Raw genomic sequence first — 19,831 nt, forward strand, 5'->3', positions numbered from 1 at the left:
TGCCCGTACAGTATCGCGCATTCATCTAACTTAGGTGTGCAGTTACAATCTTGGCAATGTAGGGAAAGATTAGAAGGCGATCCACCGGTTAACAACCTTTTACGTTCCATTAGTCTCTGATTGATACACCGCTCCGTTTGCTCTACGTAGAACTGGCCACAGCTAAAGGGAACATTATAAACCACACCCATACGACAATCAGTAAAACTGTTGTTCTTATTGTGCTTCACTGGACAAATATCTGTTCTTTTTTTGCCTTTTACCTGCTCCTTTTCCTTCTGCACGGCAGCGCATATCTTACCTAGCTTATTGGGAGCATTGAGAGCAACATTAACATCATGTATACTTGCAACTTTTTTAAGCCTATGCGATACTGAATGAATGTACGGAATAGCCAATGCGTCGGCCGGTGGCGTTTCACACTTGACATTACATTTGGTTAGATGTGTTAGCGGCTCCACGATGCGTGAAAACTCCTTGACAAAGGGCCTATGGTTGGCACACATGCCAAGAAATCTACGCACTGCCTTCTTGTTGATGTGCTGCTGGAACTTTGCGATTGCAGCTGTCCTCTGCAGGTCGGGGCAGACTCCAGATTTGCTGATGACGTGGCCTAGGAACAGAAGCTCATCGTAAGCGAAGTGGCACTTTTCCGGCTTCAGAGTGGGCACTAATGACTTGATGGCCTCTAATACTGTTGCAAGCCGCCTAAGGTGATCGTCGAAAATCCTGGCGAAGACGACGACGTCATCCAAGTAAACAAGACTTGTCTGCCACTTCAGTCCTGCTAACACCGCGTCCATGATGCGCTGAAACATTGCAGGCACTGAGCACAGTCCTAATGGCATGACCTTGAACTCGTAGAGACCGCTTGGCGTGATGAAGGCAGTCTTTTCGCGATCTCTCTCATGGACTTCTATTTGCCAGTAGCCAGACTTGAGGTCCATCGAGGAGAAGTATTTACCATTGCAGAACTGATACAATGCATTGTCTATCCGTGGAAGGGGGTATACGTCCTTCTTCATGATCTTGTTCAGTTGATGATAGTCAATGCAAAAACGTAGGGTTCCGTCCTTTTTCTTCACCAAGACTACAGGAGATGCCCACGGGCTTTTCGATGGCTGGATGATGTCATCACGCAGCATTTCGACAGCCTGTTGCATAATCAATCAATCAATCAATCAATCAATTTATTTCCTTAAAGAAGGAGGAGTACAGGACTAAAAGCTTGGACAGCTTGACGAGGTCCCGACCCCTTGTAAGTTGTCATAACAGCAAGATGACAGCCAGTCATACACAAGAAATAAAAAAAGCATCACAAAGCAATGGGTAATACAGAGTGAAACAAGACGGCAAGAAATAATCAACACACATAAACAACAGTGGGGAACAAAATTAGGAGAAGAAGAAGGCATGGTCTAGTCTTGCAAATAAATAAGTTGACGAAAACGTTTAATGCGAGAGTTTCGGTTTCTGGAGGGATCAAAATTTTGTCGGTCTAGTAAGTTAAATAGCGAAGGTAATGTATAAGATAAAGATGGCTCATCATAGGAGGTTCTCGGGGTGGGTATGAACCACATTTCTTTATGTCGGGCCTGACGAATATTTGTATTCTCTCGAAGTTTTGCCAGATGAATTGTATCATCAATAGCGTCACATTCTCGCGTCTAAACTCGGTAAGGGCTCTGGCGGAGTGGTCGAGCGCACTCTTCAGTTATTATGCGATGCTTTGTGACTGGTGTTTGTAGAATCCTCGATGACGTCGAAAAACAATCTTTGTATCGTGTGAGAAGACTTCTGAGCTGTTGCTGCTTACTCATGGGGAGACTTAAATTTATATCGAAGTCTGGTTCAGGAACTATGGCCGTCAGGATAGATACGGCAGAATTCGAGAGGACAAACGCATTGCTGATTTCCACAATGTCCTCGATGTACACGATTGTCATGCCTTTGTTGACGTGCTTGAACTCCTGGCCGAAGTTGGTTAGCATCACTTCCGTTTTCCCTCCGTGCAATCGAGCGATACCTCTTGCGACACAAATTTCACGGTCGAACAGTAGACATTAATCGCCCTCGATGACGCCTTCTACAGCTGCGGGTGCTTCAGTTCCGACGTAAATAAAAATGCTGGAGCGCAGCGGGATGCTCCTTTTATCTTTGAGCACACTCAAGGCGGGGTGATGATGAGAGCTCCCTGGCGGTATCGTTTGATCTACCGACAGTGTTATCGATTTTGACTTCTGAAGATCGATGATTGCGCCGTGTTTGTTCAGGAAGTTCACGCCGAGAATGACATCTCGTGATCACTGTTGGAGGGTAACGAAGGTGGCAGGGTACATCCGGTCATGAATGGTAATTCTTGCCGTGCAGATTCCAGTTGGTGTAATGAGGTTTCCTCCAGCAGTCCGAATTTGAGGGCCTTCCCATGCAGTCTTAACTTTCTTCAACTGGGCGGCGATATGTCCACTTTTGTGTCCACTAAGGCGGTGACTGCGTGGCCGTTGAGAAGCACTTCGAGGTTGCTGGTTCTTTGTCTTGCTTTGCAGTTAAGCCTTGCCGTCGGGTCACGACGGTGTTGCGCTGGCCGTGGCCGGTGCGTGGCGTCGTCATGTTGTATTTCGTCAGCGTACTCTTTGCTTCCAGACTTCGTCGGGACGGCGGCGTGTCGTTACGTCATCGAGATAGTCTCTTCAGCGTCTTCGGCGGCGGTGGAGGATCTTCTTCAGTTTGACGTACCGCAACCGCAGCTCCATCAATTGCTGCTTTTAGTTTTCCAGATATGGGCTCGCACAGTGGCCCCCACTGGGCCAGTGTATGGTCAGCGCTGCGGCGACAGGTAGCGGCCTGGTGATTACGAAAGCGACAGTCTTCGAGAGTTCCACTGAGTAGCGGCGAGGTAGGCGGCGATATCGCAAGGTCATTCACCAAGCTGTGGTCGCGACGTGTCAACAGCGAACCCTCGCAGTCCCATCTCCTGGTGTGGGCATCAACAGTAGACGTGACCCGCTTCTCCGCAGCGGGCGGTCGTCAGGAGCGTACCAGACGTCTGTCTTCCTCGGGTAGCTGCGCTGGGCGACGGGTGGGTGTGCTGGCAACGGCGGCGGTGGATGACGGAATTGCGGTGTTACAGGGCTCTGGCGCGGTCGTGGAGGGGGACCTTGCTGGCGTGCGACGGCAGCGTAGGTCATCGCTTCCGGCTGGGGCTGCAGTAATTGTGGTTGCACCTCAGGAACTCCAAGTGATCGCTGAACCTCTTTCACGATGTTGGCGATCGAGGCCACTTGAGGTTGCGACGAAGGCAAGACCTTGCACAGTTCTTCACGCACAACGGCCCTGATGGTCTGTTGAAGGTCGTCAGAACTCAGTCTTTGGATGGCGCACTGCGGCGAGAGCACCTGGCGGTTATTTTGCTGAGTGCGCATTTCCAGAGTTTTCTCTATCGTCGATGCCTCTGCAGAAAACTCAGCTACGGTCTTTGGCGGGTTGCGAATCAGTCCAGCGAAAAGTTGTTGCTTGACACCCTGCATCAGGAAGCAGACTTTTTTCTCCTCCAACATTTCCGGTCGGCGTGCCGGAAAAGACGGCCCATTTCCTCCCCGATGATCGCTATGGTCTCATTGGGAAGCTGTACTTGGGTTTCTAGTAGCGCTTAAGCGCACTCTTTACGCACGACGCTTGTGAATGTTTTCAGGAAGCCACTTCGGAACAGGTCCCACGTCATTAAGGTGGCTTCTCGATTCTCAAACCACGTTCAGGTCGCATCTTTCATTGCGAAAGAGACATGTCGCAGCTTGTCGTCGCTGTTCCAGCTGTTAAATGTAGCGACCCTCTCATACATCTCCAGCCAGCTTTCCGGGTCCTCGAATGTAGAACCACGGAACGTCGGTGGCTCCCTGGGCTACTGCAGAACTATTGGGGACGCTGTGGCTGCCATTTGGGCTGTCTTCTTGGTCGTCTCTGGACGATCTTCTTTGACGATCTTCTTGATCGTTTCTGGTAGAAGTCCGTGTTCCGGGGGCAGCGGCTGTAGTCAGCGGCTTGCTTGATGTTCCGGGACAACGTTGGTGTTGTCTTTGCGGTCCGGGCTTGGATTACGGCTTGTCGGGGGCGTCCGGTACATCAACGTAAAGCACGTCCACCATATGTCACGTAGCAGTGACGGTAAAGAAGCCAGCAAAACTGTGATGAACGAAACTAGCGTTTTATTGGGTGAACTTGTGCCCTTAAAAGCAGGCTACACTCAAAGAGCAACAATAGTGGCGAACACACTCGGCGATCATGAAAATTTGATCAGCAGGTCAAGCGCGTCAGTGTTTATACATCCGTCGTCGAATGCTTCAGAGTAATCGCTGGGACCTGCATGTCTCCCACAAAGTTCTACACTATTCATGTCACGCATACATGCAACCAGATTACACAAGGTTTGGTGACAGACAGCGAATGGAACCATTGATAACATTCCAGAAACTTCCTATATATGCAGCTGCGTCCTGCGCTGTGCGATAACATTTGTTAGGCGGTGACAAATGTTAGGCGGTAACATTTGTTAGGCGGTCACCCGGAAAAGATAAACAAGTACACGTGTCAATATGCATCTATGAGCTGGAAACACTTCGTGATGTTCGCACAGCACATTACATTAAAAATTAAAATGCGACGCACATGCTAGCTGCCGTGCACCGCCCCCTTCAAAAGCTGCAGAAGCTGCATGGATAGATAAAACAGTGCAGTGGGTTGCGCCACCAAGCTCTTGTTATTATACTGCCTAATGTCCTACCTAGGTTAAACAAGAAAAGAAAAAAAAAAACTGAACTCCCACAACCAAACTTTCTGATCCCCTATTACGAATTGCACTTTTGTACGTCTCCGTTTTTTTTTATCGTTTTCCTACTTTTCTTCCACCAATACTCCAATCGCCTCTTACTAATCCCTATGCGGACATGTTTACTTTTCCACTGCTCTCGCTGAGCCCAAGGGCTTAAGGAGGCCAGTGGTGCCTAAATCGACTGTTGGGCAGATGTCTACACATTCTAATAAAACATGCTCCATAGTTTCCCTAGCTTTACCACGGCAAGCACATGCTTCTTATATCTCGCTTTATAGGTACATGTTTTAAGGCATCCCGATCTCACTCCGAAAAGTAATGAGCTTCCCTTTGAGTTATCATAAATTGTTTTTTTGTTTTTTTTCTTTTTTTCCTCTTAAGTGGTTACTCATGGCAAGTTTCTTTTCCATTGCCGCCACCCCTGAGATTATTCCAGCCTCTGACTTTTCGCTTAACGTTCTTTGGTGCTGTGTTGCCCACCCTACATGCCGCATACTTGCTGGTAAGCTTCCTAGTTATCAATCATTTTCCTGTACAAATACCTCAACACTCTCTCAGCCCATTTAATTTCTTCCATATTCCTTAGTCGTTCTTCATACTCAATTTTACTGCAAGCTTCCCTCACTTCAAAACCAGTCCAGCCCATATCCCCCTGCACAGCTTCATTTGTAGTCTTCCTGTGAGTGCCCAATGCGAGGCGTCCCACTGATCTTTGGTTCCCGTCGAGTCCTGATTGTCCCGATTTAAAGTCCTGAGTCCTGATTTAAAGCAAACCGCATTTCCAAAAGTAAGTCCTGGAACCATTACACCTTTCCACATACCTCGAAGCACCTCGTACCTATTGTATCCCCATAGCGCTCTGTGCTTCATTATGGCTGCATTTCTCTTCCCCTTGACTGTTATGGTTTTTTCCTGTGTTTCCATATATCCATTGCCTTTGTTTATCCATATACGAAGGTATTTATATTCTGTTACCCGAAGTATTTCTTGGCCCTGTATCTCCACTGTCTGTTCACTGTTTTCATCGAATACCATAAGACCTGATTTTCTAACACTAAATTTTAAACCTAAATTGTTGCCTTCCTGTCCACAGATATTAGCAAGATGTTGCAAATCACTTTGCTTGTTAGCTAGCAAGACAATGTCGTCCGCATAAAATAAACGTGGAAACTGCTGCTCAACTACAGTACCTGCCTGTTTGTATGAGAGATTAAACCCGATATTACTTCCTTCTAGCGCCCTCTCCATCCTCACCATGTACATCATAAACAGCAGTGGGGATAATGTGCACCCCTGCCTGAGTCCCTTGTTGATATGAACTTTCTCCTAGCTTCTCATCCCTTTCCATTCAACGCAAATGGTATTTTCTAGGTAAACCTCTCTCAAAAGCTGTAGACAATCGTCACCTAAGCCTTCCCCTTGCAGAATATCTCACAAAATGTTGCGGTCTACATTGTCATAGGCTCCTGTGATGTCTAAGAAGGCTACATATAATGGTCTGCTTTCTATTTTTGACATTTCAATACACTGAGTATGAACAAATAAGCTATCACCTTAGTGTTGAAACAATGAACGACAATCTTGTGGGCATCATTAAGGAGTGTGCAATAGAAGTCGGTGGTAACTCCTTTAGACAGGATACCAGTAAGCTATCGCAGGAGACAAAATATCTGATCAAGAAGTAAGTATGAAATGTATGAAATGTATCAATGTATGAAAGCCTCTAGCCCTACAGCTAGAATAGAAATGGCAGAACTTTCGAAGTTAATCAACAAGCGTAAGACAGCTGACATAAGGAAGCAAATATGGATAGAATTGAACCTGCTCTCAGGAACGGAGGAAGCCTAAAAGCAGTGAAGAAGAAACTAGGAATTGGCAAGAATCAAGAATCAAATGTATGCCTTAAGAGATAAAGCCGGCAATATCATTACTAATATGGATGAAATAGTTCAAGTGGCTGAGGAGTTCTATAGAGATTTATACAGTACCAGTGGCACCCACGACGATAATAGAAGAGAGAATAGTCTAGAGGAACTTGAAATCCCACAAGTATTGCCGGAAGAAGCAAAGAAAGGCTTGGGAGCTATGCAAAGGGGGAAGGCAGCTGGGGAGGATCAGGTAACAGCAGATTTGTTGAAGGATGGTGGGCAGATTGTTCTAGAAAAACTCCCCGCAGGGGCGTCTGCGTCAGCAGGCGTTTGGTGTGCTGCAACACCACGTACCCGAGCACACGAGGGTTGGACCCTCCTGCGTGCTGCCGTGCGCGGCTTAGCCGTGTCTGGGGAAAGGGGGATCCTGGAGGTTGAGCTGATGCTGGGTGTTTGGACCTTTATGGCCCCCCGGCGGAGGCAACACACCTCTTCAGCCTCTGCTTCACATAGACGGGACCCCCGGACTGACCCACCCGTGGGAAATCGGCAGTCGCCTCTTCCTGTCTCTCTCTTCTCAAACCTTCGTCTTTATCTCTCACTTTATATCTTTCCTGTCTTCTTCTCTCTTCCGTTTACTTCCTTTCTCCACGGCGGCAAGGGTTAACCTTGTGTGGATATCCTACCTTGGGTACACCATATTGAGTTATAGTGATGGCGTACGGCTCGAGTCATGCAGGCTTATACACAAGCTCTGCCGCGTCCCCTCGTTGGGCTCCGTGGTGGGCGGTCGGCGCTGTTGCCGAACACACACACTTTCCTATGGCAGCTCAAATCTCTGTTGTCCATGATCGGCGTCTGAAAAGATGCCGCACCGAAGTACCATTTCAATTCTCCTTTCGAAGCAATGCTCCATCGTTCCCGAAATACTATGTAGTCCGCAGTGAAAGCAACACGCCTGTTCGAAAACACTCTCCATTCCTGGTAGCCAAATGCCTGAAAGATAAAATCGGACAGACATACAAAGCCTCCAAAATGTCTAGCGGGGTCCTCCTCCTAGAACTAAATAACAAAGATCAAGCAGATAAGCTGTCTGAACTTACCAGTATTGGCGAGGCGACAGTGACTGTTTCAGCCCACAGAACACTTAATACAAGCAGGGGAGTAATATCTGAAGAAGACTTTATTGGTTTAAGCGACGAGGAACTGCTGGAAGGTTTCCAGGAACAAAATGTCACCAAAGTACAAAGAATAGTAATCCGCAGAAACGACCATGAAATCCCCACCAAACATGTTATACTCACCTTCGGAACAAGCGTAATGCCTACTTCACTCGATGCAGGTTATGTTAGAGTCAATGTAAGACCATATATCCCGAACCCCAGACGATGTTTTAAGTGTCAAAGGTTCGGACATGCTTCACATGCATGCCGAGGCCAAGCAACTTGTGCTAAATGCAGCTCAAATGATCACCAATCTGACAACTGCACCTCTTCGCCAGATTGTGTTTACTGCAAGGGAGATCACCCAGCTTATTCGCGGTCCTGCCCTTGCTGGAAAAATGAAAAAGAAGTCATTGCACTAACTGTTAAAGAAAAAATCTCGTTCTTCGAAGCCAGAGAAAGACTGTCGTACCTTCCCCGAAGAAGTTATGCCGATGTGACGCAGGCGGGGGCAGCGTCGCAGAGGCCTCCGGAGTCCTCCGAGCCCAAGCGCAGTGGTGCCGCAGTGACTCCTCCCGCCCCCGTGGTGGAAGCAGTCAGTACTGCTCCACCCTCTTCGACGGCCCTGCAGACACCAGTCCTGCAGGGCCCTGAAATCAAACGAACCCCAAGGCCCGAGGCACGTGTCTCGGCGCCTAACTCTCGGTCCTCCAACGCCTCAGAGAGAGCGATGGAGGTCGACACAAAAACCCCAGTGTCATTGACACTGAAGGACAAGCACTCTCTCGAGTGCGCTAAGAAGGACAAAATCCCCATAACAACTCAAAATAAGAAAGCATTAACCTAAAGGTTATCGCTCATTGGTATTAGCCTTTTTAAATACCATGTCACCTATACCTCACCTCTTAATTTTTCCGTAGTGCCATTTCTTATCTTTCCATTTTAAGATGACTTTTATTATCCACTGGAATTGTAGAGGGCTTTTACGCAACTTAGGTGACATTAAAGACATGTTAATAAACTTCTCTCCTGTGGCCCTGTGCTTACAGGAAACAAACCTGGGCGAAAAACACAAAAACATTTTGAAAGGTTTCACTGTTGTACGGCGCGATCGTACTCAGGCGAACCGGCTGTCAGGTGGTGTAGCCATTGTCCTGCCAGGTGGTATAGCAGCCAGAGAAGTTCCTATTAACACTCACATAGAAGCCGTTGCTGTCACCGTTTTAGCTCACAAAACCATCACCATTTGTTCAGCATACATTCCCCTGCATTCACATTTTACCGTAAGAGACCTAGAGTTAATTTTAAACCAGCTACCTGAACCATTTTTAATAGGCGGTGATTTTAATTCACATAACACATTATGGGGTAGTAAAACTACTGACAACAGGGGTCAAACGCTTGAAGATTTTATCCTAACAAATGACATATGCCTTTTAAACACCGGTGCAGCGACTTACTGCTCCCCAAGCACAGGAGCTACGAGTTGCTTAGACCTGGCGTTGTGCTCTCCGTCTCTCTTTGGCGATTTTCAATAGAGTGTTATTGACAACCCCTATGGTAGTGACCATATGCCTGCTATTATTAAAAGAACATCTCCTTCTCCTACCATACCATTAAGACCACCCCGTTAGAAACTCGATCTAGCAGACTGGCCTCTTTTTACAGAGAAGGCCACTCTGGATAACATATCAGATGAGCTAACAATAGACGAAATGAATGAGAAAATCACCGCCTGTATACTTGCTGCAGCAGCAGAAACAATCCCACAATCGTCTGGCTTCCTAAGAAAAAACCTAAAACCCTGGTGGACGAAAGAATGTACGCAAACAAAAAAACTACAAAACAAAGCGTGGGGTATCTTTCGGCGATACCCAACACAAGATAATCTACTCTCTTTCAAAAAAGCAAAAGCCAGGTACACACGCAGACAAGCGGAAAGACAGTCCTGGAAAAATTATGTCTCGTCTATAAATAGCTCAATAACATCCAAACGAATGTGGGATCAGGTTCGTAAGTTTAGAGGCGACTACGCTTCTTACACTATCCCCGTCCAGGCATCCTCCAGGCACGCAAACAAATATAGAAGAACAAGCAGACATTTTAGAGCAACATTTCCGTGATATATCAAGCTCAGAGAACTACTCTGCTGCATTTCTAAAACATAAGCAATTAGCAGAAAAACTAAAGCTTCCGACCACAGGAAGTTCAGAAAGACTGTATAATGCCGCTTTAACACTTCCAGAAATCAACAGAGTCCTTACTAGTGGCAAAAAAACAGCACCCGGTCCGGATAGGGTACACTATGCATTGCTAGCTCACCTATCCCCTAAAGCAGTTGAGACCTGGGAAATGGGAAATCTGAATGGGAAAAATGCCCAAAGAGTGGAAGAAAGCTATCATCATCCCATTCTTGAAAGCTGGAAAACCTCCCACAACAGCAACCAGTTATAGACCCATAGCACTCACAAGTTGTCTTGCAAAGTCCTATGAAGCCATTATCAACATAAGATTGACATACGTCCTTGAAACAGAGAACATGCTAGATAACCATCAGTGTGGATACAAGAAAGGTTGCTCCACAATAGACCACCTAGTCCGGCTAGAAGACGAGATACGTGCGGCCTTTCTACACAAGCAATATTGTCTGACAGTTTTCTTTGATCTTGAAAAGGCATACGACACAACATGGAGGTTTGGTATCTTAAGGGACTTAGCAGATTTAGGAATCCGAGGTAGAATGCTGAAATGTCTAGCCGATTTCATGTCGGACCGAACATTCCAGGTGCGTTTAGGAACGGCGCTGTCACGTGTATTCATTCAGGAAAATGGTGTGCCACAAGGATGCGTACTAAACACAACACTCTTTATAGTAAAGATGAACTCTGTTAACAAAGTCATTCCCCCCTCTGTTATGCACTCCATATATGTCGATGATCTGCAAATAGCTTGCCGCGCCTCAAACTTACGAACATGTGAAAGGCAGCTCCAGATAATTAATAAACTAACCGAATGGGCTGAGAAAAATGGCATCCGCTTCTCTACCCAAAAAACCATTACAGTGCTATTCTCGCAAAAACGAGGATTGTACTTAGAGCCGGTTCTAAAATTGTATGATGTCACGCTGCCGGTAAAACAAGAATATAAATTCTTGGGAGTAATCTTTGACAAAAAACTAAACTTCCTAGCCCACATTAAAACCCTAAAGATTAAGGCAAATAAAGCATTGAATATTCTGAAAGTTTTATCTCATAAGCACTGGGGTTCCGACCGAACCTGTCTTTTACGTATTTGCCGGTCTCTTGTGCATAGCCTTTTAGAATATGGCTCCGTGGTTTACGGGTCAGCCAGGCAGTCCTACATCCAACTACTTGATCCAGTACATAACCTTGGATTGCGACTGGCAAGTGGTGCCTACAGAACGTCACCCATTCAAAGTTTATATGTTGAGTGTAACCAACCCTCATTACAGCAGTGCAGAGCATTACTAACATTCTCTTACCTACTCAGAATTCAGTCATCACCGCAACACATATGCTACAACATCCTCACACAGTGCAACTCACGCTTACACTACACAAATAAACCGAACATGATTAGGCCACTTGTCCTGCGGTATGAGCAATACTGTCGGGACTATGACATCCCCCACGAAGTCCTCCAGGTTGCCAAGAAACCACAACAGTTGGCCCCGTGCTACAATTTCACGCAGTTGTGCGACTGGACATTAACACATTTAAAGAAAAGAAACACTCCACACGAACACATCATACGAGAATTCCGTGCTCTTCAGGACAAGTATCAAAATCACATGGAATTCTACACGGATGGCTCCAAAACAAAAGAACACGTGGGTGTAGGGGCCGTTACAGAAAACTGGGAAACAAGTATCCGTCTACCAATACATGCTTCTGTTTTCACTGCTGAAGTTTATGCTGTATGGGTTGTATGTAGTTAAAAAGATTATCACTGGCAAGCACAAAAACACAGTAATATACACTGATTCCTTAAGTACACTGAAGGCTCTAAATCTAAAATCTGCGTGTGAACCCCTGTTAGGGGACATACTAAACGTGGTTGCGCTCAACAAATATGGGAGATCAATCCGCTTCTGCTGGCTACCAAGTCATGTTGGGATACCTGGTAACGAATCAGCTGATAGATGTGCATCGATGGCAGTTTTAAAAGACATAATAAACACAACACTTCCATATAAAGATAGTATCCGTGCCATTAGGAAGGCCTTAAGGTCAAAGTGGCAACACGAATGGGACCATTGTAGAGAAAACAAACTATATCTCACTAAACCGGGTGGAAGTCGTGCAACCATCAGGAGCGCTTCTTTGAAGTAGTTCTATGCCGACTATGCATTGGGCACACGCATCTCACACACAATTATCTACTTAAAAAAGAAGACGTGCCAACATGTGAAAAATGCCAAGAACAACTAACAGTCATGCATACACTACTCACATGCACACACATTGAAGTACAAAGACGAAACTTTTTGCACAACCTATATCAAATGCACATACCTTTACATCCTGCTTTAATGTTAGGAGATGATTCGATAATCCCATTACCAGACCTGCATAAATTCCTAGACGACACTGGCTTTTTAAACAAAATATAGATTAACACGGCCTTTCTCCTTTTAAATAGTATTATAAAACACCTCGTGTTTGGCGCAGCCTAGCCTTAGCCACTTTTGCACCACTAAACCACATTTAACTAACTGTTCTAGAAAAACTGGCCATCCTGTATACACAATGCCTCATGGCCTCGAGCGTACCGGAATCTTGGAAGAACGCTAACATAATCCTAATCCATAAGAAAGGGGATGCCAAAGACTTGAAAAATTATAGACCGATCAGCTTACTGTCCGTTGCCTACAAAGTATTTACTAAGGTAATTGCAAATAGAATCAGGAACACCTTAGACTTCTGTCAACCAAAGGACCAGGCAGGATTCCGTAAAGGCTACTCAACAATCAACTCAACACTATCAATCAAGTGATAGAGAAATGTGCAGAATATAACCAACCGTTATATATAGCTTTCATTGATTACGAGAAAGCGTTTGATTCTGTCGAAACCTCAGCAGTGATGGAGGCATTACGGAATCAGTGTGTAGACGAGCCGTATGTAAAAATACTGAAAGATATCTATAGCGGCTCCACAGCCACTGTAGTCCTCCATAAAGAAAGCAACAAAATCCCAATAAAGAAAGGCGTCAGACAGGGAGATACGATCTCTCCAATGCTATTCACAGGGTGTTTACAATAGGTATTCAGAGACATGGATTGGGAAGAATTGGGGATAAAAGTTAATGGAGAATACCTTAGTAACTTGTGATTTGCTGATGATATTGCCTTGCTTAGTAACTCAGGCGACCAAATGCAATGCATGCTTGCTGACCTGGAGAGGCAAAGCAGAAGAGTGGGCCTAAAAATTAATCTGCAGAAAACTAAAGTAATGTTTAACAGGCTCGGAAGAGAACAGCAATATACAATAGGTAGCAAGGCGCTGGAAGTGGTAAGGGAATACATCTACTTAGGACAGGTAGTGACGGCGGATCCGGATCATGAGACGGAAATAATCAGAAGAATAATAATGGGCTGGGGGTGCGTTTGGCAGGCATTCTCAGATCATGAACAGCAGGTTGCCATTATCCCTCAAGAGAAAAGTGTATAATAGCTGTGTCTTACCAGTACTCACCTACGGGGCAGAAACCTGATGGCTTACAAAAAGGGTTCTACTTAAATTGAGGACGACGCAACAAGCTATGGAAAGAAGAATGATGGGTGTAGCATTAAGGGATAAGAAAAGAGCAGATTGGGCAAGGGAACAAACGCGAGTTAATGACATCTTAGTTGAAATCAAGAAAAAGAAGTGGGGGCATGGGCAGGACACGTAATGAGGAGGGAAGATAACCGATGGTCATTAAGGGTTACGGACTGGATCCCGAGGGAAGGGAAGCGTAGCAGGGGGGCAGAAAGTTAGGTGGGCGGATGAGATTAAGAAGTTTGCAGGGACGACATGGCCACAATTAGTACATGACCGGGGTTGTTGGAGAAGTATGGGAGAGGTCTTTGCCCTGCAGTGGGCGTAACCAGGCTGATAATCATGATCATCATCATCTAAGTGCCTACCTATTCTGAAGCCATTCTGAAGTTCCCCAAAATGCCATCATTCTCTGCCCATGCTTGAAGCTTTCATTTGATTGCCTGCATTACTAGCTTGTATATTGCTGGTGTAATGGTCAGCAGTCTATACGACTGAATTCTATCTTTCTCCCCCTTATCTTTATAAATTAAATTCATTCTACTTTTTCGCCAACTGTATGGTATTTGTCTATCTTTTAAATTTCTTTACTCTGCTTTCACCAGAGCTTCTTTACTTTTTTTTCCTAGTTCAATAATCAGCCTAATGGGAACCTCGTCTAGCCCTGTGGCTGTGCGCTTAGGAATTTTCTTTTCAGCTTTCTTTTAGGTGAAATTTGTCAGCACCAGCTCCTTTTCCCGCTGGGTCTCTTTCATGCTTTTTTTTCTTCAAATACAACCTCATCATTTCCTTGGAAAGATTCAGCTGTTATTTTTTGGATGTAATTTATTGGCGCTTCTCCTTCCAGTCTGTTTTCATCTTCGTCTAAGATGTGTTGTTGTATTGTTGTTGACTTCCTGCCTGATAATTTTATGTGGTTTCAAAATATTCTAGGTGCGGCCTTCTTTCTATTGCATATTTCTGATAACCAACGTTCGCTTTCACCTTTCGTCTTTGCTTGCACCAGTATTTGAACCATAGACTGCCTGCTTTCCCGGCTTTCTTGTAATGTATTGCCGGCTTTTTCTAATGCAAATACTATAATACCATAATAATGCAGAGCACGTGCCTCAGGATCAAATCCTGAAAATGTCGCAAAGTAACTCTCACCAGTTTCAAAAGCAATCAATGCCGCGGAGACCTAAGGTATGACATGCTCTCGCATGCGCTCAACCACACGGCCATGCTCTCACTTTCATAGCAAACCACACCGAGTAAAACCACTAATAGCTATTAGTCTTGCGACCTCCAAGCTACCACTTAACATCCCATTCAACATCGCACCCGACATTCAACATCCCACCCGGCTGCAGGTGTTGAAGCACGTGGCGCGAAAGGACGCTCTAACCATCCTGCAAAACAAACGTATGCGAAACACACCTGCGCACACAAAATACGAGACAGAAGAAAAAAAAAGAAAATGACCCAATTACTATATAAAGGCTAAAAAAATCAGCAAATCAAAAACAAGCAAGCTCAAAGCATGCATGAAAACTTATGATTTCGTCGCCGCCACGAAGTCTCGAAATGCACGTCTATTCGCCACAAAATCTCAGCGCCCCCCCAAAAATGACGCTACTTGCAGCACATCAGCTGCAAGTAGCGCCATCTACAACTTTCATCGCTACTCTGTGCAGCCAGCCAGCTCCCTCCCATAGCACTACTCCCTTCTAGCCACCATAGTATTGGCGTGCGGCATGGCGTTACCGTAATGGCACTAAACACGCTATGCCACAAACAAAATGTTGTCTAGCCGCAGAGGCATCGTGAAATGTTCATGCCAGGCGGGACTTCAGCATCGATGAGAAAAACGTCTGTTGTTGGAGGGGGCAATGGGAGACGCCTTTTGCGTGCGGCGCAACGAGGAGATGACAGCAATAAGGAAGATAAGTTTGCGATAACAGAGAGGAGCTGTTCACCGAGGTTGTGGCACATTTTGACACGTATGAGCCATGCTGCACTGTCTGTGCATGCGTGGACCCGCGGACGAGTGGAAGCACGCGGACGCGTGCTTCCACTCGTCCACAAGCATATGAGGCTTGCAGCGATGATGATATAGAGTGAGCTCGGCATGTTCATAATAAATAAATGCTGTTTTCATTTTGTGAACACTGTCCTCACTTTTTTGTTCGGCTTACATTCAAGCTAAGTTTTTTCATTTTTTCTGGCTTCTGACATTTGGGGCTCGGCTTAAAATCGGGGCTGGCCTAGATTAGAGTAAATATCGCAATTGCTCCTCAACAAGCTCGATTCTATTTGTTAGGACAGAAATTTTTTGTTCCATGTTTATTTGAGATGTCTTGCTCTCAATAGTGGAGTGCATTTCGCCCTGGCCATCCAATAATTTATGCAGCATTTCGTTATCACTTGGCCCGAGGTTTCCTCGATATTGCCGTAGAGTGAAAGATAGCTAGGCAAACAAGGCACACAATTTGAATTACACTTGATACTCAGTGGGCAGATCAGCATTGCAATCATTTTCTCAAAGAACGCAGCGTGAGTAACTTGCAACACACGGCTGCAAAACAGGAAGCAAACTTTTGTGCGTTCGACGTGGCCTTAGAGAAAAAAGTTGATAAATTACTGCTATTCACCATCTGTGGAGACTTCGAAGTGCGCGGAGTTTTCAGATAAGCTTTAAATAGGCAGATCTTAAATAAAGAATTATCAATATATCAAACTATTTCGCGATCACTTTTGAGTTCGCTATAACTGGGATCGACGGTATGTACTTTGATGCTTTTCCTACAAAATTAAATTGAAGTAGGCTTGGCATTGAGATATTGTTGATCGACCCTTCATTGTGCCACTCAGTATCAAAAGCAAAGTATTGGCACAGTGGTATTGTAGTCTGCAGTGATGAAATTTCTGCACTTTTGCTTCCACAGAAATTATTGCTTAGTTGTTGTGGCTTATTTATAAATGAAAGGAACGACAGGCCTAAGGAAAGAGAACTTTGGTTCACTTTCTACTTAGTTGACATTTAAAGAGATCTACTCACCAGCCATTGCATTTACTCCTGTATAATGGTAAGGAAAGTAACACTCAGCGTCTCGAAAGAGTTGAAAGAAAGGACAGGTACCCTTTTGATTGAAACTGTGATCCCATTGACATACACCACTATGACATTCAACACAGATGTTCAGGGCAGTATTGTCATGCAGGTAAGTAAGCTTATCTTCAAAATAAAAAAAAAATTGGCAGAGACATTTAAGACTGCTTACATGTGGGAATGGGAAACATCATAGTCACTTTGGTGAACTTTTTTTTTCTGCGCATTCCTTGCCCGTGCAAGCTCTTGCCTGAATTTAAGCTGTGCCTTGGTAAGGCCAAATGAAAATGTACTGAGCGTCTCAATGTGCTTGCTTGTCTGCAAGGAGTTAATAACCCGAAGGGCCGCTTAGTGGCGTTCAATTTTACATTAGTGCTTTTTATTTTATACACTCATCAAGTGCATGCACTAGGCCAGACCTTTAATCAGTGAACGAGATTTGACGTGTGCAGTGACACATGCAGTAGGCACACCTTTAGCCAACCAGAGCCATGGAGCTGCCGTGGTGTTGGGGAAGCGTGCTGATCTCGCAGCCTGGAGGCATGTGTTCGATTCCCACCAAGACCAAGATTTGCCAAATTTACTTTTCAAAGCCATTAATTACTTTGTTTACAGGAACCTCCCTTTTATATGTGGCCATTTTTATGACCGTCTTTTGGTAACGCCGATGCATTTTCGTATAATGGGGCACTAATGCTTTTGCATAAATGGAAAAGTGTTGCAGGGCCCCTTTATGTATTTCATTGACATGTTCCTTATGTTAGGCTGTTAAATACATATACGCAATGAATAGGCTTGTGTGTATATTGGTTATAGTTTAATATTCCATTGGATATCATGCTTTTTGGTATTCAGTTCATATCATGAGTGACATTGGGCTGCGCATCAAGCGAATGCGAAACTGCCCGTGACCTCAACCATCACGAAACATTAAGTAGACTGAAGCAAGACTGAGTAAAGTTCATGAATTCTTTTGTTCTGCTTGCATTTTTTTAAAAATGTCAGCATCTTGCGTTTTTGCATGAAAGGATCTGATTAATGGCAATTTGAAAATAAAGTTCTTTTCTTTTCTCTTTCCTTTTAATTAATGACCTTCTGGCTGTTGTGCTAAGGTTCCTTGTTTTAATAGGTAACTTTTTGAAAAATAAAAAGAAATATAATGCTATTTGGCACAATATCTAAACAGATCATAGCTGGTTCAACTTCAAATATGCATTCAGGTTATCTGTAATGAAAAAAAAAAGCAAGCACAAAGCATCATTCAGGTGCATACATATTTTCACATGGCAACATAACGTGGTATGTTATGTTTCATGGTTCCCGCACATTCAATAACCATTACAAAAACGGTCAGCAGACTGCCGCTGTTTTGTTCCCCCTTTCCAGAGGCCCAGGCTGCGTGCCGAGCTGGGTTTCAAGTGCGGCTTCTGGTGCGTCCAGGCAACAAGCCGCTCAGTGAAGATGAAAAGGCAGCCTATGGCCACATCACCTCCCTGGAACAGATTGAGCTGTGACACACCTGATATCATGATGGTGACTGGCGAGCGTGACCATCGCGACTGTGGCCAAAAATGTTTTGCATCTTTACACAGCTCAGCAGATAGCTGATAGCATTTTTGCCTTAGGCCAGCACGCACAACTTGATTTTCTTAAAGGGACGTTGAAGAGGTACTGATATAATATTTTCGACTATCCTTTCTTTCTGTGTGTGGGTTAGGTAAGGTACTTCTAAGCACCAGAAAAAATATAGTCAATTGCCTCTGAGCACCATTAATCATTTAATATTTTCAACTTGTATGTTGCTGCTCGTTACGAGAGTGAGTATTAGCCCCGAGATAGAGTTACTGTATATGCTACCAAAGGTAGTACCTTTGTTAGCATATACAGTAACTCTACCCCGAGAGCATTAAGGGCGCCCTCTCGCGTGTGACGTCAGTGGGGAGACTCCACTACCCACTACTGTGCCGTGCACTCGCTACGTGAAGACAACTTGAAGCTGTCAGCTGACCTGCTCTGCATGAGTTTTTGAAATGCGAGTCTGCAGACTTTTCTACCAGTATGTACGGAATGTTCTGCGACACTGTTCCCTGCGAAATAGATTGAAGTAGTCCATCACCATGCCCAGTGTAGATTGCTCCTGGTGTCGTCTGCTACTTATCGGTGTGCATACATGCGTGTATGGTCTTGGCTTCTCGCCATTGCTGTTCTGCTTTTGTGGCACACTCGTAATGATTTGTTGGCCTTTTTTTTTTGACAATGAACTGTGGTATTTGGCCTACAGAGCTTAGAGAGCTTGCACGGGGCTGGTCCCCATGCAAGCTCTCTAAGCTCTGTAGAATGACCAACCCTTATTCCTGCAAGGCACCGGCCTGTGCTACAAAACACGATGACAAATACGTAGAATGTCAGGCAGGAGTTGTTTATGAGATTCCTTTAGATTGTGGTAGAAAGTACGTGGGCCAAACAGAGCAGTGCGTGAATGACAGGCTGAGGCAACACAATAACAAAGTGAGCAATGGGAGGGAGGGCCACCTGGCAATTCATTGTAGAAATTGCAAATGTAAGCCAGACTTCCACGCCTGCGCTGTGGTTGCCAGAAGCCATGACAAATGGGTTAGATTAATAACTTAGGCCAAAAGAATCATTGAAGCAGCTGATAACTACGTAAGTGTTGCATGCATATCACTGTCACGCAAAGAACTGCTTTACCTGAACGCGAATGCACCCTGAGAAACTGTGATAGCGCTCCTAGTATAAATCAGTGGCGTTTTTTCCTGATTAAACATTGTTGGAAGTGGCGCCCTGTGTGTATGGGTGTTTCTTTGTCCTCCGTCATTTTAGCGCCTTCACTTCAGATCATGCTTAACCAACACGCCCAACTATCCATCCTAACTTTGAAGCTAGGTCAGGATGTCTTAGAACGCGGAGCTATAAAAAGAAATTTAACGAAGAAGACACATGTACTGTGCGTGGTAAATCTGTAGAAACAATAGAACACCTTATACTAAAATGTGATGTTATCCATCCCGATGTCGATGCAGGCACAGTCATGCGCCTGAGGCCGTAGGGTTTAGAGAAAACAATAGTCGTGTAAATAAATA

The 19,831-nt window shown here is 45.0% G+C and overlaps 1 protein-coding gene across 2 annotated transcripts in view; it reads left to right on the top strand.

The window, feature by feature from the left end:
* LOC142569034 (enolase-phosphatase E1-like) overlaps positions 1-19,529 on the top strand; it is a 210,137-nt gene extending 190,608 nt beyond the window's left edge. For both annotated transcript variants that reach the window (XM_075678561.1, XM_075678560.1), the window contains one exon: positions 18,117-19,529. In XM_075678561.1, coding sequence (XP_075534676.1) covers positions 18,117-18,244 — 128 coding nt within the window. In that variant the 3' untranslated portion in view covers positions 18,245-19,529. The remainder of the gene's footprint in view (positions 1-18,116) is intronic.
* Positions 19,530-19,831: the final 302 nt, after the last annotated feature.

The sequence above is a fragment of the Dermacentor variabilis genome, unplaced genomic scaffold (assembly GCF_050947875.1).
Source record: "Dermacentor variabilis isolate Ectoservices unplaced genomic scaffold, ASM5094787v1 scaffold_38, whole genome shotgun sequence".
Classification (NCBI taxonomy): Eukaryota; Metazoa; Arthropoda; class Arachnida; order Ixodida; family Ixodidae; genus Dermacentor; species Dermacentor variabilis.